General features: G+C 52.4%; 1 protein-coding gene across 2 annotated transcripts; it reads right to left on the reverse strand.

Moving 5' to 3' along the window:
- Positions 1 to 10,729: 10,729 nt before the first annotated feature.
- PROC (protein C, inactivator of coagulation factors Va and VIIIa) lies at positions 10,730 to 20,381 on the reverse strand. Of its 2 annotated transcripts, XM_024243503.3 has the most exons (8): positions 20,297 to 20,381; positions 18,861 to 19,027; positions 17,403 to 17,427; positions 17,173 to 17,310; positions 16,936 to 17,070; positions 14,111 to 14,253; positions 13,116 to 13,233; positions 10,730 to 11,976 (listed from the first exon to the last, which is right to left on the reverse strand). In XM_024243503.3, the coding sequence occupies exons 1-8, from the start codon at positions 20,364 to 20,366 to the stop codon at positions 11,387 to 11,389; spliced, it is 1,386 nt and encodes a 461-aa protein (XP_024099271.3). In that variant the 5' UTR covers positions 20,367 to 20,381; the 3' UTR covers positions 10,730 to 11,386. The 2 variants fall into 2 exon arrangements, with proteins under 2 accessions (XP_024099271.3, XP_024099270.3); XM_024243502.3 differs by having other exon boundaries at positions 16,936 to 17,310; positions 20,297 to 20,366.
- Between the last annotated feature and the right edge of the window lie 1,530 nt (positions 20,382 to 21,911).

The raw sequence follows: 21,911 nt of genomic DNA on the forward strand, positions 1-21,911 counted from the left end.
GGATTACAGGCACCCCCCACTACACCCAGCTAATTTTTTGTATTTTTAGTAGAGACGGGGTTTCACCATGTTGGCCAGGCTGGTCTTGAACTCCTGACCTCGTGATTCACCCACCTTGGCCTCCCAAAGTGCTGGGATTACAGGCATGAGCCACTGCACCCAGCCACCTATTCACTTTTCTATAAACCTAAAACTGCTCTGAAAAATAAAATATGTTAATATGTTAATTTTCGTTTGTTTGTTTTTTGAGATGGAGTCTCGCTCTGTTGCCCAGGCTGGAGTGCAGTGGTGCAATCTTGGCTCACTGCAACCTCCACCTCCTGGGTTCAAGTGATTCTCCTGCCTCAGCCTCCCGAGTAGCTGGGATTACAGGAGTATGCCACCAAACCCAGCTAATTTTTGTATTTTTAGTAGAGACAGGGTTTCACCATGTTAGCCAGGCTGGTCTTGAACTCCTTACCTCAAGTGATGCACCCGCCTCAGCATCCCAAAGTGCTGGGATTACAGGCATGAGCCACCATGCCTGACCTAAAATCTGTTAATTTTTTTAAAGTGTGGCAGCCATGCCGCCCTCCGTCCCCCAGTTCATTTGTTGATTTGCTGCATCTGGAAGCTTCACAAGATACTAGGGAGTTTTTAAACTAGAGCCTAATCTCCTTTAGTCTTGGATATTTGGGAAGCAAAGTCCTCCCCAGGAAGGGGGACTGTTTTGAACAAACTGCCAGTATCCTTCTCAAGACATTTGCGAAATTTGGAAGCAGCAGGGGATAGGGAACTAAGGAGCAGAGTTTAAAACTGCCAAAGGGAAGAGTGACTCTCCTACATCTTTGGGATTGACAAGACAGACTTACCAGGCACTCAGGCTGTCCCATCAAGCATTTGAAACCTGATACGGACTGATTATAACTAAAGCTGCAGCCCAGCTTCATCCCAGTTTTGTTGTTAATTAAACTCGAAAGGGCAGACTTTCCTGACAAGAAAATAATATAATATTTGGTTGCTATGGTTCCTTTATAAATAGTCTTCTGCATACTGTGGAAATTACAAGACAGGCAAATAAAAAGGAAAATAGAACCAATAGTCAAAAGAAAAAAAGCCAATAGACATAGACCCACAGATGATCCAAATGTTGGATAAGATAATAACTATAGCAATATATTAAAGAAGATAGAAGAAAAATGGGGAAAATAGGTGAAAAGATGGAGAATTTTTACAGAGAAATGGAATCTGTAGAGAGGAATCAAGTGGACATTCTAGAATTGAAGGGTTTAGCATCTGAAATTATTAACCGATTGGCCAAGTTTCATAGGGTTTGGACACACGAGAAGACAGAATTAATGAACTTGAAGAAAGATAATAGAAAGTACTCAAATTATAGCATACAGAGAGCAAAAAGAGTAAAGGTAAGGAGGGATGGGATGGCCAAGTACAACCACTCATATGAAGTCCTCTGTCCTATTTGATTTTTGTACCACATGCATGTATACCTTGTTTTTGGCATGTGTGTGTGCTGTGGCCTGCTGAAGGCTCCTGGGGCCTCAGAGTCCACACTCTGGCCCTCATACTTATTGTCCAGGGTGGCGGGACAGGTGCACAGGAAAGAACACTGGACACCAAGCCAGGGGACCTGGTTTTAGGCCTAGCTCTCCCACCAACTTGTGTGTGACCTGGGTTTTCTTGACCAAATGAGGGACAATTGATGAATGTGAGGCCAGTTGTGGGGTGAGGTGATGCCCCCCAAACAGCATAGCTTCTCTGGAGCCAGGTGGCCCGGAGCCCATGTTATAGCCACACACCTGATCCTAGAGAGCTGTTGTCCCTCCCTTGTCCACCACCCTGATAATAGACCTAGAACTCCATCTGCAGCCAGCCATGAGGACCCTGCTGGCCCATGGCCACCCCACTCAGTCCCAACCTCTGCCAGAACTGGCAGGAAGCCTGCCTCCCGCCTCAGCCCCACTAGACTCCTGCCCAGTTCCCCACTCCACTGAGGTCTCTCCAGGACCAATGTTAACTAAAGGGACCCCTCCTGGAGTCAGGCAGATTTGGGGGCACATCCCCATTCTGTCTATACTTTCTGTGTACATCTCTGAACCAGTTACATTAGGGGGCTAAAATGGGAAGGCAAGAGCATGTATCTCTTAAGATCACTTAGAGGGTCCAGCACGGTTGCTCACACCGGTAATCCCAGCGCTCTGGGAGGCCAAAGCAGGCAGATCACTGAGGCCAGGAGTCAGAGACCAGCCTGGCCAACATGACGAAACACCATCTCTACTAAAAATACAAAAATTAGCTGGGCATGATGGTGCACGCCTGTAGTCCCAGCTACTCAGGAGGCTGAGGCATGAGAATCACTTGAACCTGGGAGGCAGAGGTTGCAGTGAGCTGAGATCGCACCACTGCGCTATAGCCTGGGCGACAGAGTGAGACTCTGTCTCAAAAAAAAAAAAAAAAATCACTTGCAGGATTAAATCAAACAATGCATATAAAGGGCCTAGAACGGTCCCCCACCCATGGACACAGGTCCAGGTGAACAGAGCCTGGTTTAAGAGCCTCAGGGCACTAGAAAGATTATGGTGTGCTCCCCTCCCCCACATACATAATTTAAAATTAATAGCCACAGAATAAGTGCAGTGAAGTCCACCAAAATTCTGACTTTTCCCGTGATGACTACTTTGACATCTTTTTTCTTGACAGATTGGTTTAAAACTCATTTTTTCAACTGTGCAGTGCTCTAAGTGTTTGCTTGCTCAGCCCTGAGGCAGGACTGCAGCCCTGTGGGCGGGGAGTCTCCTGAGGGGAGAGGCCAGGGACTGCCCACCCCACTCGTCCAATCTAGGCCAAGCCCTGTGGAGCCCCCAGCAGGGCAGGGCCTAGCCCAGAACCCACCTGAGGAACCTGTCGGGGGACAAGGCTGAGGTTGGCTAATGATTGACCCACCCCAAATATTGACAGAGCCTGGGTCCTGCCACTGCCCAACCATGCGCCACTCCTGTCCCCGACCCGCCACCTGGCTCCATGTCCCACGGGACACAGCAGGGACTTTGGAGCCTGCTGAATTCCTACCCAGACTTCTCCAATAGCAGTGATGTAGGGAGCCCCCCAGAGGCTCTTTTCCCTTCATCAGAATGGAGTCAGCAGTTCCTCCCTTGGTTGCTCTGTGAAGCCCCAGGTCACCGTGGGTCAGGTGCCTGGCGTGGGCCTGCAATGAAGGTTCTTAATATGGCCTGGTGCCCCAGCCCTCTACCCACAGCCTCCCCAGCATGGCCCTAGAGCTGGGTGCTGCCTCTTTCCTAGGACCTGGCTCCCTGCTTAGCCTCTATTGGCCTCCCCTGAGGCTTAGTCTGCCTGTTCATTCCACAACCTCCACGGTCTCCCCCAGCTTGCCCTGGTCCTTTTGGCCTTGTTTAGTTAGCAGTTTCTCATCTGTCCTTCCCATAGCTTGTCCCCCAGGCTAAGCTGGTGGGGGCTTCTCAGGGGACTGAACCCCCAGGCCTCGGCTCCAGCAGCCCCATCACAGGGCTCTCTGCACATTGCCGCCTTCCGCTAGAGAACTGAATTCTTCCACTCTCACCAATGGCTTTAGCCTGCACTGATCTCTCCCTTCTCCAAAGAGATTTTAGCCATTGTGACCATTGCATCCTGGGCTTTGCATGAGGGGCTCAGGAAGAAGGGGAGGGAGGCGTCTACCCAGGGCCAGCTCCAGGCACCAGGCCTTGCAGGGGTTGGCCTTCCTTGCATCCCCACAACCACTGGGGATAGAGGAGGATGAGCCCAGTTCTTAGACAAGGAAAAGAAGGTGCAGGAGGGCCAGGCAGCAAGGCTGGGGGCACCAGCTGGGGAAGGGCCACTGAGCCCAGGACCTGGGTACCTTCTCTGCAGCCAGGCTGCCATCTGACATCAGCTCTCAAATGTTGCAGTAATAAGAGATCACTCTTCAGCACATTGAGTCTTAAATTTCTTTTCACGTTCTTTTATTTTTGTCAATGAAAAGGCTCTGTTAAAGCAAGTTTGTGTAAAGCTTCTTTTGTACAATTTGTGTGTCCCTGGGCCTTGTCTGACCCACGCGCCTGTCTGGGCTCAGCTCTGGGCCCAGAGGTGACACTCAATAGATACGGTCAATGGATAAGCGCTTAACCCAGCCTGTCCCCGACACTGCTCACCTCCTTCGTGACACATCCCCATGCACGCCAGGCCTTCAGCCTCCCAAGAGACTCTCCCTCATCTGCCTCCAGAAGGCCCAGCATGTGCCCTCTGGGGGAGGGTGTCTCCTTCTCAGCTGTGGCCTCAGCTGTGCACTGTAAAGCTGGGTGTTGTCGTGAACATACAGAGTGGAATCCTAGACATGGGAGACTGCGAAAGGTGGAAGTGAAGGGGCGAGGGTTGAAAATCACCTATTTGGGTACAGGGCTCAGTGTTTGGGTGATGGCTCCACTAGAAGCCCAGACTCCACCACTGCATAATGCATGCAAGCAAGAAATCTATACTCACACCCCTAAATCTACAAAAACAAAAAACATGTACAAATCAAAGATGGGGAGCCAGGCGCGGTGGCTCATGCCTGTAATCCCAGCACTTTAGGAGGCTGAGGTGGGTGGATCACGTGAGGTCAGGAGTTCCCAACCAGCCTAGCCAACTTGGTGAAATTGTGTCTCTACTAAAAATACAAAAATTAGCCGGGATTTGTGGTAGGTGCCTGTAACCCCGGCTACTGGGGAGGCTGAGGCAGGAGAATTGCTTGAACCAGGAAGGCGGAGGTTGCAGTGAGCTGAGACCGTGCCACTGCACTCCGTCCAGCCTGGGTGACAGTGCGAGACTCTGTCTCAATCAGTTAATCAATCAATCAACCAATAAATATGGGGGGAAAAGGATGTTGGAAAAGACAGGGGCAGATGGGGCATGCTCTCCCTGCTGACCTTGCAAGGAGCTACCTGCTCCCGAGTCTGTCTGGAGACAGCCACTTTCACAGAGCCAGAGGGCAGAGCTTTCCACATTCAGGAGCCGAGGGATGTGGGTGCTCCCCTCCAGGAGGTACAGAAGTTCTAGCCTGGCTGCGTGGCACAAAATATCATAAAATGAGTTGGGTAGGTTTTGTTCTTTTTCCATTTGGGGGAGGAAACTTGTTTAAGATGGGAACTAACTGTTCTTTAAAATTTTGACAGAACTCGCACACAAAGCAGCATGGGACAGAGGCTTTTGAAGAGGAGTGGAATGGCTTTTACCAGCACTGCAGTTTTCTTCTTGCACCAGTGTTAGTATTTTATATTTGTTCAGGAATGTGTGTATTTCACCTAGGCTTTCAAATGTATTAGCTTATGGTAAAATCATTTCTATGCCCCTGTCACTCTTTCTAATCTGCATTTTTCATAGATCTGCCTCTCTGCTTTTGATGTTATTTCTTGTGTTCATTTCATCATTTGCACCTCTCTTACACTCATTTCTGCCTCCTTATCTTTATATTTCCCTCCTTCTTGTTTCTTTGGGTTTGTGTTACTCACTTTCCAGCTTCTTAAGTAAGATTTTTGTCACTTGCTCTCTTCCCAGTTTCGTATGTATGTATGTATATATGTATGTATTTAATTATTGAAACAGGGTCTCACTTTGTTGCCCCAGCTGGAGTACAATGGCACACTCACAGCTCACTGCAGCCTCAACCTCCTGGGCTCAAGAGATCCTCCTGCCTCAGCCTCCCGAGTAGCTGGGACCATAGGTATATGCCAGTGTGCCTGGCTAACCTTTTGATTTTTTGTAGAGAGAAGGTCACTTTGTTGCCCAGGCTGGTCTTGAACTCCTGAGCTCAAGTGATCCTCCCTCCTCAGCCTCCCAAAGTGCTGTGATTACAGGCGTGATCCTGCATCTGGTGTTTTTCCAGCTTCTTAAGTAAGGATTTCATGTCACCTGCTGTATTAGATTGCAATGGCTGTTATAATAAAGTACCACAGACTGGGTGGCCTAAATAACAGAAATCCATTGTTTCACAGTTTTGGATGCTAGAAGTTCAAGATTGAGGTGTCAGCAGGGTTGCTGCCTTCTGAGGGCTGCAAGGGTGAAGCTGGTCAAGGCTGCTCTCCCAGCTTCTGGAGGTTGCGGGCCGTCTTGGGAGCCCTTGGCTTGTAGATGAGTGGCCCTGACCTCCGCCTTCATCTTCATGTGGTGTTCTCCCCGTGTGTTCACGTTGTCTTCTCTCTGTTCATGTCTGTGCCCCAATTTCTCCTTTTTATGAGAACACCAGTAATTTTAGGGGTCCACCCTATTCCAGAATGACCTTGTCTTTTTATTTGTGTATTTATTTATTTATTTTTTAGACAGAGTCTCGCCCTGTCGCCCAGGCTGGAGTGCAGTGGCTTGATCTCGGCTCACTGCAACCTCCGTCTCCTGGGTTCAAACGATTCTCCTGTCTCAGCCTCCGGAGTAGCTGCGATTACAGGCACACACCACTACACCCAGCTAACTTTTGTATTGACCTTGTGTTAACTAATTACATCCTCAGCAATCCCATTTCCAAATAAGGTCACATTCCGAGTTTTTGGAGGTTGGGGCTTCAGTGTGTGAATTTTGGGAGGACACAATTCAACCCGTGACCCTTCGTGATGGTTAATTTTATGTGTCATCTTGGCTAGGCCTCGGTATCCAGATATTTGGTCAAACATCATTTCGAATGCTTTCTGGGCAGATGTTTTTTTGGATGAGATTAACACTTAAACCAGTGGACTTTGAGTAAAGCAGGTGATCCTCCATAATGCAGGTGGGCTGCATCCAATCAGTTGAAGGTCTTAATAAAGGCTGACTTTACCCAAGAAAGAAGGAATTCTGCCAGCACACTGCCCTCAGACTCAAACTGTGAGTGTTCCCTAAGTCTCCAGCCTGCAGGCCCACGCTGCAGATTTTAGACTTTACCAGCCTTCACAAGTATGTGAGCCGCTTCTTTGAAATAAATCTCTCTCTCTATTAGGTCAGTTTCATTTCCCTGGAGAACCCTGAATAACATGTATTTGCTTTTAACTTTTTGTTTCTGGATAAGAATATTTACCTATTTATTTTGAGACAGAGTTTCACTCTTTTGCCCAGGCTGGAGTGCAGTGGTGCAGTCTTGACTCGCCACAACCTCCACTCCCTGGGTTTAAGTGATCCTCCTGCCTCAGCCTCCCAAGTAGCTGGGATTATAGGCGCCCACCACCATGCCCAGCTAATTTTTGTATTTTAGTAGAGATGGAATTTCACCATGTTGGCCAGGCTAGTCTTAAACTCCTGACCTCAGGTGACCCACCCATCTTGGGCTCCCAAAGTGCTGGGATTACAGGCATGAGACACCATGCCCAGCCTGGATAAGTATATTTAAAGGTATAATTTCCCTCCTGGTGTTGCTGTAGCTGTGAAACACAAATTAACATATAATTCTTACAATTTCTTAATTTATCTTATGATTGCCTGCTAATAGTTTGCAGACATATGGCATTTTTAAAGTTTTTCATTAGAAATTTCTACTTTTATTGTCTTTTAGCTAGAGGACATGTTCTGTACTATATTGATCCCTTGGAATTTATTGAGGCTTTCTTCATGGTCCAGTATAGTTTTGTAAATGTTCCCAGTGTGCTCAAAAAGAATCGCTCGGCTGGGCACAGTGGCTCACGCCTGTAATCCGAGCACTTTGGCAGGCCAAGATGGGTGGATTACCTGAGGTTGGAGTTAGAGACCAGCTTGACCAACATGACGAGACTCCATCTCTAATAAAAATACAAAAACTAGCCAGGCATGGTGGTGGGCACCTGTAGTCCCAGCTGCTGGGGAGGCTGAGGCAGGAGAATTGCTTGAACCCAGGAGGCAGAGATTGCAGTGAGCCAAGATCGCAACACTGTAGTCCACCCTGGGCGACAGGGCAAGACTCAATTCAAAAAAAGAATCGCTCAAGCTTATTAATTTTATTGTTCAGATCATCTACATATCCACTTTTTAAAAATCTGTTTGATTTATTGGTTTATAAGAGAATTTTTTTAAAAACTCTCCAAATACAAGTAAAAGTTGTTTATTTCTCCTTTCCCTTGTGTGAAATGTCACACTGTGTGCAGTATTTGGAGGTTATGTTGCAGGGGCACATATTGTTTTATAATAATTAGATCTTTACATGTGAGTGATTTTTTCTGTATATAATGTCCATCATTGTTCTTTATGGTATTTTTTTCTTAATTTCCATTGTATTCGTTACTGGAATCACTTATCTTAGCTTTCTTTTCATTCAAAGTTGCATGGAATTTCTAGCATTCTTTATTTTCAGTCTTTTGGTGCTTTTTAAGTTGTCTCTAATCAATATATTGTCTCATTGGTTTTTTAATTCTTAGATTTATCTTTTTAAATCGGTAAGCTTAATCTAATTACATGTATTGTTATTATTTCCATCTTATTTCACAGTTTCCATCAACTGTACTTTCTTTTGTTTTGTTTCATAGTTTTACATTACATCTAAGTTCCATTCTCTTTTTTTTTTTGAGATGGAGTCCCACTCTGTCGCCCAGGCTAGAATGCAATGGCCATCTTGGCTCACCGCAACCTCCACCTCCTGGGTTCAAGCAATTCTCCTGCCTCAGCCTCCTGAGTAGCTGGGATTACAGGCGTGTGCCACCACGCCCAGCTAATTTTTGTATTTTTAGTAGAGACAGGGTTTCTTCATGTTGGCCAGGCTGGTCTCGAAACTCCTGACCTCAGGGGATCCACCCTCCTCAGCCTCCCAAAGTGCTGGGATTATGGGTGTGAGCCACTGCACCCGGCCTAAGTTCCATGCTGAGTTAATTTTTGTATGAGGTGAGAGATATAGGTTGAGGTTCACTTTTTTGCCTATTGAGGCCCCACTGTGCCAGCACCCTTTGTTGAAAAGCCTCTCCTTCCTCCACTGAATTGCTTTTATATCTTTGTCAAAAATCAAAAGGCTGTAGCTGTGTGGGTCTCACTCCAGAGTCTCCATTTCGTTCCATCCGTGTGTCTCTTCCTCCATGAGCACCACGTAGTCTTGATGACTGTAGCTATTCAACAAGCCATGACACTGGGTGGAGCGATTTCTCTAATTCTTTTTTCCAAAACATTCTAGTCATTTGAGGTCCTTTACACACATACACACACGTATAGTACCTTGTTTATGTCCACAAAAAGACATACTGGGATTTTGATAGGAATTACATGACATCTGTAGATCAATTTTGGGAGAATGGACATTCCTGGTATTTTGTGAATTTTGTCACACAGATCTGGTACATGTTTCGCTAAATGTATATTGAAGTACTTTCTTTCCTTAAAGTGACTGGGGTGCTGTTGTGCTTTTAACCTGGGTTTCCACATGTTCGTGTTCGTGTAAAGAAATGCAGTTGATTTATACGTGCTTCTCGCTCATTTTCATTCCTCTCCTTTGCTTTCTGTTGGGCACATCAAGTTTTCTTCTGTTGGTTTAAAAGTTGTATTTTTGTTCTTGTTTTGTTTGCCCTCAGGGCCATTTCCAGGACTTGAAATGTTTGTTTGCTTTTCTAATTTTCCCTGGTTTCCCCAGGCAGCAGGTCGGGGGATCTCCCCACACCGTCATGCCAGAGGTGCTCTAGGCCATGCTGGGTCACCATCCTGACAGCAGCCCACCCGGGAATCTTCAGCAGAGGCGAAGACTTCCAGCCCTCTGTCATTCTCTCAGTCCGTCACCTCCACTGAGACTGTGGTGGGCACTGGCCCTGTGCCATTCGGCAGGTGCTTCCAGCCCCGGGCGTGGTTTGCTCCCGTTTCCAGGCAGCCCCACCTACTCCTCCCCCCAGGTCAGTAAGGAGGAGAATCCCACAGGCCCCAGCTCAGGCAGGTCTCTTTTCTTGCGGCCACACACAGATAACTAACTCCGTGGGTCCTGGTATCCTCTCTGGTCTGGCCGCAGCTGTGGCCACAGATCAAGTCCTCCTTTATTTTACTATGGACTGAGCTGTGCTGTGCTTTCTCAGATAATTGGCTTTATCCTCGTTGGCCTGGAGAGTCTTAGAACTAGAGTTTACCTGAGAAGAAAGGCCCTTAAAGACCATTTGGTCCATTTTTATTAATTTATTTTTATTTATTTATTATTATTTTAAATAGAGACAAGTTCTCCCTATGTTGCCCAGGCTGGCCTCGAACTCCTGGGCTCAAGCAATCCTCCTGCCTCAGCTGCCTAAAGCACCAGGATTACCAGTATGAGCCACGGCACCTGGCCTAGCCCAGTCGCTTTAAACCCCAGTGAACACATTGAAATGAAATGGAGAGTTGTAAAAATATCAATGTCTGGGTCCCCACTCCCCTGGCACAATCAGTTAAATTAGCATCTCTGGGGGTGGGACTGGACATCAGTGTTTTTATTTTTATTTATTTATTTTATTTTTATTTATTTATGTATTTATTTTTGAGACGGAGTCTCACTCTGTCGCCCAGGCTGGAGTGCAGTGGCACAATCTCGGCTCACTGCAAGCTCCGCCTCCCAGGTTCACGCCGTTCTCCTGCCTCAGCCTCCCGAGTAGCTGGGACTACAGGCGCCCACCACCATGCCCGGCTAATCTTTTGTATTTTTAGTAGAGACGGGGTTTCACCGTGTTAGCCAGGATGGTCTTGATCTCCTGACCTCGTGATCCGCCTGCCTCGGCCTCCCAAAGTGCTGGGATTACAGGCTTGAGCCACCGCGCCTGGCCACATCAGTGTTTTTAAAAGCTCTCCGGGGCCGGGCACAGTGGCTCACGTAACATTGTTCTTAAACAGTTTCCCCCGCGACACTGTGAGCTCATTCCGGGCTGAACCAACACTGTCTGGGTCTCTGGCTGCTTCCCTACAGAGCTAATGGTGGCCTCCACACCGAGCAGTCGAAACAGCTGTCCTCCAGGACAGTGGAGAACAGAAAAAAGCACCTGGGTTTTGGAGTCAGACCTAGATTTGAATCCTGGCTCCACCATGCAAACCTTTCAGACCCCTCAGTTTCCTCCTCTGTGATATGAGCTAAACATGTCTACCTCATAGCTGGGCTTGCTGGAAAGCTGGTCAAGCCTCACCTTCAGCATCCCCGGCTTGCACAGGCTCTTCTCAAAGCCCTGGAAAAGGCTCTAGTAGCTTCATGATTGTGTTTTTTATTCTTTTTCATAAACAGAGTATCCCCCTCAACACACACAGCTTTAGACCCCGCAAAACTTGGATCTGCTCCTCCCCACCCCACAGAGTTGCTCTAGGAGTTAAGATTCTATTCATAAGGCGTGTGACATACAATAGGTGCTCAGCAAATGTTACTTCCCTCCAGAAAAGCCCAGAAGAGGGATGGAAGGACAGACAGAACAGGCCGGTGTGCTTGTTACATGTCCCTTTAATGTCCCATCCATTGCCACGCAAAAGCCCAGCCCCGCAGGGAGGGTCGCTAAGGTGCCCAGCTCTTCCGGGGGGCTTCCTTGGCTCTGATGTGCCCGTGGACCCAGTCGAGGTAGCGGCTGACTTTGGTGTAAACGCCGTAGTTGTGAAGGAGCCCACAGCCCTCACCCCAGCTCACCAGGCCCACCAAGAACCAGGTGCCGTGGAAGGAGGCGACCATGGGCCCCCCACTGTCGCCCTCGCAGGCGTCCTGCCGGTCCCCGAGGATGCCCGCACACAGCATGTTCTCAGACACCATGTTGCTCATGACCTCGCTGCACTCATTGTGCGGGACCACGGGAATCTTGATGAAGTTGAGGACGAAGGTGCGGTTTCTCTTGGCCTCCTTCTCTCGGTTGCTGTGGTAGCCCCAGCCCGTCACAAGGGTCTCCTGGCCGGCCTGATTGAGCTCGCGCTCTGCAAGGCCGCTGTCCGGGAGGCAGATGGGCACTATGGTCTGCGAGAGGGTGGCGGGCTGGGCCAGGCGCAGCAGCGCGATGTCATTGTCGGTGGTGCTCTTGCTGTAGTTGGGGTGGACGAAGACCTCCTCGATGTCCAGGTCCAGCTCCCACTTCTCCCAGCGCCGCAGGTCATACTCTCCTGCAGGGCAGAGGGCACAGTCAGAGTGGGCTGCGGGGAGCCTCTCCCCAGTGGCACTTTCCCGAGGCCCACCCACTGCTGTGCCGCTGCAGGCCTGGGCAGAGGGCCTGAAGAAGGTCCACCCGGAGACTGTGCATCCACACGTCCCAGGCACTGTTGCGGAGCCACCTGTCTATGCCATGGAACCCTATCAACGGTGACTTTTCCTGCCAGAAGGAGTGGCCAACGGGTGTCAATCCCAAAGGGGCAGGATGCTGATTGGTTTTCAGGAGTCATGGATCCGTGAAACCAGAGAAGGAATGGGCAGCAGGGAAGCCTGAGACCCCTGGAAACCCCAGACACAGACCAGAGCCACAAAGGTATGTGGAGCAAAGGTAGCTGGAGAGACCCCAGGGGTAGTGAGACCCAGAGAGGAGGACCCTCAGAACACGGCACTGCCAGGGAGGACAGGGCCGGGTCCCACCTGAGAGAGAAGGTCCTCTCAGTCCAGACTGATGGTTCCCGGGGAAGAGCACCTGGGAATTCTAAGCCAAGCCCCACGGGGGGCCACTGGCCATAGATTATGCTGTAGGAAATGTGAATTTGGTCTTTCTCAATATGTTTTTTCTTCTTTTTGGCATAAAGAGTTGAGCCAGACCGCCCTCCAGAAATTGCCATAGATCGGGGCCAATGCATAGGTGCCCCCAGCCTGCTAGGGAAGCAGCTTGTGGCTTTGGCAGACGCTAGGGCTCCCTCTGTACAGCTCCATCCCCGTCGGTCTGTGGGAGGCACAGCCCTGAGGCCAGGCCTTGCTGGTCTCTGCACCCAAGGGTGCTGAGGCCCACACAGACCCTGCTCCACATGAGTGGGATTGGAGAGGTGAGGGTCTGTGTAGCCCCTCACTCACAAACATGTGTGTGCAGGAACCTGTGTCCAGATTCGAAGAGGGCACCAGAGAACCCCCTGCTGCAAAATACTAGGTATACAGGGGTGAGCAGGGTGGGGGCATGCAGGCCTCTTCCCTGCAAACACCTTCTGTGGAGCTCAAGAAGCCTCTTGCTTAAGCACCTGGGGAGCGGGGTCCCCCAAACCTGAACAGCCTGCCTGGTCCCCCTACCCAGGCCTCTGGCAGCCCCCTTCTGCCTGGCTCCAGCCCATACCCAGCCTGACAAGGAGCTTCTTGGACTCATCCATGCAGTGGGCCGCTGTCAGCACCCAGGAGGGGTGGATGAGCACTGCCCCACAGGCCAGCTTCTTCTTTGAGTCCAGCAGAACCACCTGGAATGGGGTGGGACGAGGACATCACAGGGCTGCCTCCTGACAGCCTCCAGTCCGGGGCACCTGGGTTTCATATGCACTTTCCTGGGTTCCCTGGTCACATGGGCATAGGCTTAGGCCCTTTCTGGCATTTTCTATTTTTGCCCATTTTACAGTGTTAGCCTGTCTCAGGGTGTCTTCCTGACTTTGCCCATGCTGTTCCTGTACTGTTCGTACTGTTCCAGTCACCCTCAGCCACACCCAACATCGCCCAGCAAGCTCCTCTCATCCTTAGAGGCTTGGCCAGGCCTTGTGTCTTCCAGGAAGACTTTGTGGCCCCCAGGCTGCCTGGATGTTCCCCTTGGGCCTCCCTCAGCCCCTGTCTTGAAGGGCCGTCCTGGCTCTGGTCCCACTGGGCTGCCGGGTCTTTGGGGTCCTGACCCTCACAGAGTCTGAGTCCCCAGGGCCAATACCCCCACTCGTTGGTTCCTATCTCCCCCATGCCTGGCAGAGAGGGGAACGCAGTAAGTGTCAGTTCCCATGTGGAGGCTGGAGGGGTACTCAGGCCCAGCCCTCCCTCCTAGCCCTCTCCCATCAGCAGGGCTTCTGCCTAAAATCCCGCCAGCAGAGCAGTGTCTTTCCAGCTCTTTTTAGAAACTGTAACCCTCCCTCCTGCAGACCCCTCCATGCCCCCGTGCCCCTCCCCTCACCCAGCCTGGCTGCTCCTCTCCCCTCAGGTTGCGTCCATCTTTCCCTGAAGCATCCCCCACCTTTATCATCCCCCAAAAGCAATGGCAGTGTTTCCCTCCCGGTTTCTGCACCCTGAGCACAGCTGCCAGGATGGGCTCCGTGACCCCGGACCCAGCGCGTGAGCAGCCAGTGCTGCCTCGCCTCCCACCTGCCAGGGGCTGTCTCCCCGCCTGGTCATCTTCCCATCAATGAGCCGCGGATCTACTTGGTCTTCTTGGTCTTCTGTGTCTCGTTTCAGGTGACTGCGCTTCTTCTCCATCCGCTTCCAGGGCCTCCCACAAGGGAACTTCACTGAGGTAGGCAGAGGTGGTGAGGGGCCTACCAGGCACTCCTCCTGAGACTGCCCTCCTGTCTTGGTCCTCCTCCTGCCTGCAGGCCACTTTGCCACAGTGCAGGGTTCAAGGAACCAATGATACTTAGACCACTCCATTAATATTAGCTATAAACCCCCTCCAGGCAGTCAGTCAGTCAACAAACAGTGCCACCGAATGGCGAGAGTCAGACCAGGCAGCATCACCCCCCTGGCTGTGTGTCCTTACATAGGTCGTTAAACTTCTTGAAGGCTCATTGTACCCCAGGGCTGTTGGGGGTAATCCCTGAGATGCAAATTACAAACCCCCTTCAGTCAGTCAGTCAGTCAACAAACAGTACTGCCCAATGGCAAGAGTCAGGCCAGGCAGCATCGCCCACTGGCTGTGTCTCCTTACGTAGGTGGTTAAACTTCTTAAAGGCTCATTGTACCCCAGGGCTATTGGGGGCGATCCCTGGGATTAGTAAGGTCTCATGCTGGGATGCTGCTGAGCTCCTCACAGAGGAAAGGAATTATAGGGAGAAGGAGGTGAGCATTCTTGGAGAGCTCCTACAGTAGGCATGGCATGTTTGTGAGGCCTCCCTGCCAAGAAGAGAGTGCATACACCATGGAGAACTGAGGGCTGGAAGGTCGGCCCGACTCTGCTCAAAATGGGCCTTGAATGCCAAGTCCAGATATCTAGACTTAAAAGAGCAATGGGACGTCGTCAGCAGGGGAGCTGCATAATAACAAGAGAATGGAAAGGGCACAACAGCAACACAATTCCAGAAGCTGACAGCAGATGGATGGACGCAGTAACTGACTTGGCAGACTGGAAAGCAAAAATCTCAGCCCGTGATGGGGGCGCCCAGAAGCTGAAGGACTGGACCACGGAACCATAGGAGGCTGTGGGGCTTCCAGGAAGGCAATGCTAGTGGGAGGGCATATTGAGAGTTTGTAAGAGAAACTGCGAAAGCCCTCCTCACTGGCTTGACTCTCCTCTCCCTGCCTGCAGAAGGTGAACCAGAGACTCTGACTAGGGACTCCAGGCCCCGCCTCAGGAAGGAGTGGTGCTCTTAGCTGACCACAGGGAGTCACGCAAATGTCCACGGCCTGCACAGGCACCAGCTCCCCTGCCCCACCCTGCTCCGAGGGGCCGAACACCATGGGTGAGCGTCTTCCATCCTCCAAGGGCTTGGAGGAGTCCTCTTAGAAAGCAGCCTAAAAGGAAAGCCCTCACGATCTGGGGTTCTGCCAATGACAGGGCCTTCCCACGGCCTTGCAGGAAACCCACAGGCCAACAGGCCCACCAGGCATTTCTTTGCAGCTTCCTGGAAATATCTAATTATTTCAAAATAAAAAGTTAAATTTTTAAATCTTTTTTTACTTTTTTTAAAAATAGAGACGGGGTCTCACTGTGTTGCCCAGGCTAGTCTCAAACTCCCAAGCTCAAGCAATCCTCCCACCTCAGCCTCTCAAAGTGCTGGAATTATAGGTCTGAGCTACTGAGCCTGGCCAAAAATTTTTTCTGCAGAAGAATTGAATTATAAAGTTGTAGAAAGTTCCCTGAAAGAGGCTGGGCGCGGTGGCTCACGCCTGTAATCCCAGCACTTTAGGAGGCCAAGGCAGGTGTATCACCTAGGTCAGGAGTTCAAGATCAGCTTGACCAACATGCAGAAACCCCTTCTCTACTAAAAATACAAAATTAGCTGGGCATGGTGGCGCATGCCTGTAATCCCAGCTACTCGGGAGGCTGAGGCAGGAGAATCGCTTGAATCCAGGAGGCGGAGGCTGTGGTGAGCCGAGATCACGTCATTGCACTCCAGGCTGGGACAACAAGAGTGAAACTCCATCTCAAAAAAAAAAAAAAAAAGAAAAGAAAAGAAAAAAGATAAAAGAAAGTTCCCTGAAAGAAAACACAAAGTCAAAGAGATGGGAAATAGAAGAGACAATAAAACTAGAGGAAAGAAGTCTGAATAATGGGAGGTCCAGATAGAGAAAACAGAGGAAGTAAAGGGGAGATTGTAGAAGAAATAAGTAACAAATGACCCTAGAGGCAGAAGATAGGAATTTCCACATTAAAAGGGTCCACCTTTTAATGAAAATGAATGATAAAAGGACCCATGCCAAGGAACAGCATGCTGAAATGTAAGAGTTGTAAAACTCTGATTTTTAAAGTTTCATGCATGTATAAATTTGATTACAATGCATAAAAAGGAAAATATAGAAGAAGGCAGAATCAGGATTCTGTTCTCTCCTCAAGGAAGCAAGGGGGTAAAGAGGGAAATGCGATGCACGCCGGACAACGTCAGAGAAAATAAACGCAGCCAGGCTACATGGAGGAGGACGCTGCACGCCTGGCCCCAGATACGCTCAGACTGGGGAGCGGAGCCACCACTGGGCTCGCGCTCCGGGAGGTGGCCCCAGGTGCGCAGGGGCGCCCGGAGGAAGGCGGGGACGCCAGGAAGAAAGGAAGCAGGGAAAGCGGAGGGCGCGCCCAGCTCCCGGGCTGACTGCGCTAACAGTGGCCCCGGTGTTGGGGCGCGTCTGCCGCTGTCCCAAGGCTCAACTCTGTTCCTCGCTCCCTCCCTAGAAACCCTCCTGAGTCCCCCCGCGCCGCGCCTGCCCACCCCGCCCACGAGCACCCAGCGTGATTCCTGGGCGATGTATTGGGGGCTTCTCACCTGCGGGCTGACACTGCAGGAGGTCGTCCCCCAGCTTGTAGCCAGGCGCACAGCTACAGCGCCGCCAGCCCACCTCCTCTAGGCAGTAATGCGTGCAGCCGCCGTTGTCCAGCGAGCAATTGAGGAAGCTCACCTCTGCCGGCAGGGGAGGGCGCGGGCAGCTGGCGCTGGTGCCGCGCCCCCAACCCTGCCCCAGCCCCGCCCCGCCGCCCGCCCGCGCCCCCCTCTCCCCCTCACCGCGCTGGCAGAAGCGGCCCTCCCAGCCGCTGCGGCAGTCGCAGCTGAAGCTGCCGATGCCGTCGATGCACGTGCCGTGCCCGCAGCACGGGCTGGCGCACGGGTGCTCCAAGGGCAAGACCAAGCACTGGTCACCGTCTGCGACACAAGGCGGGGTAGGGGGTCAGCGGCCAGAGACCCCGAGGGGCGCGGGCGCCGGTAGTCCAGCCGGGGATCTAGAACGCACTCACCGACGTGCTTGGACCAGAAGGCCAGCTGCGGAGAGAGCGGGCAGCTTCAGGCGCCTGCAGCCTGTGGGCGGAGGGGGCGCGCCCGGGTGGGGCAGGGCAGCCGGTGAGCGGGCAGGGGAGGGGAGGGCTTCCAGACAAACAGGGATCTACGCCCGATGGTCGTTGGCTGCTAGGAGCTGGTGCTCCCTGCCCCTCCCCCGCCTTCCAGCGCCACCCGCCCGCGCCCAGCCTCCATCCCACGTCCCTGGAGCAACACCCTCTCCCCATGCAGCTGCAGTGCTGCGCTCTCGACTGTCCGCTCCCACAGCAGCCTCTGCCATGCAAGGGACCCGAATCCCTCACCAAGTCACCCGGCCTCCTTCCAGTCCCATCACTCCCTCTGCCTGAGGGCTTTGGGGGACCCCTGAGCATCTCGCCTTTCCCTAAGCCAGTGTTCTTCAGAGTTGGGAGGATGGGGCAGAGGGTCTGCGTTCCTAACCAGGTACCAGGGTTGCTGCTGCGGGGGCTGCTGCTGCTGGTCCGGGACCACCCAGCCCACGTTGAGACCCACGGCCTGTGCCTGATGCCCGCTCCATCAGAGAGGCCAGCCAAGGCCTGCTGGGGCTGAGAGACCATGGGTGAGGTGGGAGCACGGTGGGGACTTGATGTGATCAGATATGTGCCTGCAGAAAGTCACTGTGGTGTCTGCCAGGGAGGCTGTTGGGGAAAGAGGTAGTGGGGATGGAGGGGAGCAGATGGAGGTCCAGTCAAGGAGGTGGAGGCTGAGGGCGAGAGAGGGTGCAGGCCAGAGGGTCTCCTGCCCTGAAAGCCTCTACTGGAAAGCATCCCTGGATGCCTTGGAATGGGGCCCAGGCCATGCACAATCTTCAGATCCTAGTGGCTGAAGCGATCGCCAGGGACAGAGCGGGTCTGAGCCTTGTCTCAGGAAGCCAGCCCCGTTACCAAGCTCACCCTACTACCTAGGGCCACCTCCACAGGACTCTGGGGGCTCCAAAGGACTCTGACCCTTAGACAAATAGGACACAGACCCTGTCTTCCGACCCCCTGAACAACCAGATTTTCTCCCTTTGATATGAGGCACAGAGTGAGCGATTTTATGTGGAGAGAAGTGAGTCTCGGTCACACACACACCCTGATCAGCAGAGGCATGGGTGGAAGCAGGATGGTCTTTGGGTCCCCTCTTTGTGAGATGGGAAGGGGAGGCAATGGTGCTCAGTGGTGCTCAGTCCCCACCTAGGGTCGCCCCACACTCTTTCCTGGAGCTTCTTCCTGAATTCTGTTTCTTGCAGTCACATGTGCCTGGCCGACACCATAGGGCCAGCATCCTAATCGCTCCACTCAGCCATCCCCACAACTCCTAAGAGGGCCTCAGCATTGAGTCCCCACCTGCTCCTCCAGGCCCCTGCTGGTCACCAGCTCACCCCTGAGCCTCATCCTCTGGACCCATGGTGGCCTTACTGTGTCATCCACATTTTGGAAAATTTCCTTGGCCTCCTCGAAGTCACAGATCTCCTCTATGCACTCCCGCTCCAGGCTGCTGGGACGGAGTTCCTCCAGGAAGGAGTTGGCACGTTTGCGGATCCGCAGCACCTGGTGGGCACGCTCGCTGCTGGAGAACACTGAGTCTGGTTTTGGAGGGAGGGGGAGCTCACCTTGGTGGAGGGGCCTAAGAGGGGCTGGGGCCATGAGGGGGTCTGAGGAAGCAGAGCTGGGAGAGCCTGGGAAGGTCTTGTCTCCACCCCTTCAAGACTCATTCTAATTCTAGGTCATGGCTTGGTGCAGGGGTCCTCTGCTCTTTTCCTCCCCAGGAAGCAGATGGCAGTTGGAGGACGAAGCCTTGCTCTGAGATGGACAGGCCTCCCTGTGAACCCCACCCCGACCTCTGTGTGACCTTGAGCCAGTGTCTTTACCTTTCTACGGTTCAATTTACTCATCCAAAAACATGGGGATGAGACTGTCATGTAAAACATCCAATACAGTCCCTGGCCCAGAGAGAAGCATTCAAGCCCTGGCTGCTGCTGTAAAGGCTGCCAGGTTAAATTGTCTCACTGTTCCGCCAGTACACCATGTGCAGCCCCATCTTGACACATCCCCCGAGTCTTCCTCTCCTCCCCCAACCAAGTATTCCCCATGCTTCTCCCCTTGGGCACGGACACCTGGAGGATAGACAGACCTATCACCCAGGAAGGGTCCCCAAGCATCTCCTGGGCTCCGCGAAGTGTCTGTCTTGGGTGCAGGGCACAGTTAGGAGGGAGGGATCAAGTTGGAGGTGTGAGCAAGAAGGGATGGAGGGAAAGGCATCCTAGAGGAGGGTATGCCTGAGCTGAGGACACCTCGGGAAAGGCTGGGGGTGCAGGTCCCAGGCAGATAAACAGCTCAATAAAGGCACAAATGAAACCAACAGCCTGGTGTGGCTCTAGGGGCCCACGTGTCCTGTAGACCTCCCCAAGAATCATGGCCTCCTCCCGTTGGCTGTGGAGACCAGGAAAGGGGTTGGGGCAGGGCAGCCATGAGGTCGGTGTGCATTTGAGTAGGGGAGGCTGTGCTGGATAGTGTGGGTGGTAGCCTGGGCCTGGGGTCTTCACAGTTGAGGGAGTGAGTGGGTGGAGAGGGAAGGCCCAGGGGACTCTGTGACCATCCCCGTGTGGAGGAGGGAGCTTTAGGAGGTCATCGCGGGGCTCCCTGCCATCACGCGTGCCTGCCTGGCAGCCCCTGTGTGGCACTCTGGCAGCTGGCCTACCTGGGACTTGTCAGTTGATTCCTGTCATTCCCATCTGCCCCTCACCTCACCCAGGGCTGAGAGAGATGGTGAAAACTGTGAAGGCCTGGGCAGATGCCCACCAGGGCCTTGTAGAGGCCACAAGGGTCCTGGGGTAGGGGTGGGGTGGCCTTACCAAGAGGAGCTGGTGTGCCGGAAATTCCCCAGGTGGCCACGAACAGCAGGAGGCTTGTGAGCCGCCACATTCCGGAGGCGCTGGCACCTGTCTGAGGAGGACTTCTGAGCTCCAGGCAGTGCCTACCCCCGCTGCTGCTCTGCCTGCACTCCCAGGTGGAAGCGGAATGAAAGGGCTGTCCCTATGTGCTGGCTGTCAGGGCAGAAGCTGGGATTGAGGGTCCTTGTTCGCTAGACACATAGCCACCCTCAGAAGGCCTCGGCTGCCCGCTCTACGTGGGGCTGAGGTCACACTGCCTGCCTAGAAAGCAGCTCCAGAATGCGGTGGAGAGGGCACCAGGATGTTTGTGTCCTCCCTGGGGACAGTGGGGTGGCTGCCTCTGCCGGTCTGATGACTGGGCTGAGAATATTAGCTAACGTTGATTGGACACTCATGGTGTCTTTCAAACAATTTTTACAGGATTCAGAGGGCAAGCCATGAAGCCAGACTGCACGGTGCAAATTCCAGCTGCAGCACTTACTGGACGGCAATGTTGGGCAAGATGCTTAACTGCTCCATGCCTCAGTTTCCTCATTTGTAAAATGGATGGAATAACGTGTTGTATTTCTGCCTTAAAGGGTGTTGTGAGAATTAAAGGAGTTAGTCCACATAAAGCTCTCAAAACAGGCTTAGCACATAGCTCATGCTCAGTAAACATAAGATATTACGACTTTAGTTAAGGCTCACAACCACCCAAGAGGTAGCTATTAATGCTGTCAACCCCATTTCATAGAGGGGGAAACTGAGACTCGGAGGAGTTAAGTGGTTTATTAAAAATCCAACCCTCGCTGGCCTCCGTTGATTGCATGGGGAAGTCACCAACCCAGGGGATCGATCAGATTCTGTCCCCCATCCTCCAGGAGTAGGGTCTCACACCATCAGTACACTGCAGGCACCAGACTCGGAAGATTGAGGCAAGGTCCTGGGTATCCATATTTACATTCACGCATTACTCACAGAGCCAGGACTCAAGGCCAGGACTGTGTGGTTTTAGGCCTGGAAACTCAACCCCTGCTCCAAACCACTGGGTGCCCCAAAAGGCCACAGAGATAGCCCTGGTGGCCAGAGATCAAGGAGCCCTTCCCAGTGGATAGGCCACGTGGCCCTCTGCACACCCTGCTGGACCCTGCTCTCCATTCTTGCTGACTCCCTCTGAGACCGCTTCTGAGATTTGTTCAAATCCGACACCCCCAAAGGTGGAAGTGGGGTGGGGAGAATGGAGGGTCCTGGGCTCCAAACTGTCTGTTGGAATGGCCCTGGGCCCTGGGGACCCTTGGCCTGGAAAGAGGGAGGCACATGGCAAAGGGACCTGGGACTGTGGCTGCCTGGCCTGGCCTGTGGAGGGCCTTGTGTCCTTTTACCCCAAGCTCAGACTTGTCGAGCACCCTGGCTGGAGGATTCAGCCCTCATCACCACCTAGCTGTCTTCTCCCGGGGGCAGCCCTCCCTCCACACCCCTCATAGACCTGCCTGGAGGGGGACTCACAGAGTCGGGTTGTGGAGATACTGCAAGTTCGCCGTCCTGCCGCCATGACAGACTGGAGTTCGAGTTAATCCATAACCACAAATATTTGCTT

The sequence above is a fragment of the Pongo abelii genome, chromosome 11, assembly GCF_028885655.2.
Source record: "Pongo abelii isolate AG06213 chromosome 11, NHGRI_mPonAbe1-v2.0_pri, whole genome shotgun sequence".
NCBI lineage: Eukaryota > Metazoa > Chordata > Mammalia > Primates > Hominidae > Pongo > Pongo abelii.

Coding starts and splice junctions, on each gene's coding strand:
- PROC (XM_024243502.3), bottom strand. CDS start 20,366: ATGTGGCGGCTCACAAGCCTCCTGCTGTTCGTGGCCACCTGGGGAATT. Junction 17,428..18,860: donor TCCAAAATGTGGATGACACA/GTAAGGCCACCA, acceptor CTCTCTCCGCAG/CTGGCCTTCTGGTCCAAGCA. Junction 11,977..13,115: donor GAAGCTCCTTGTCAGGCTGG/GTATGGGCTGGA, acceptor TCTGCCCTGCAG/GAGAGTATGACCTGCGGCGC.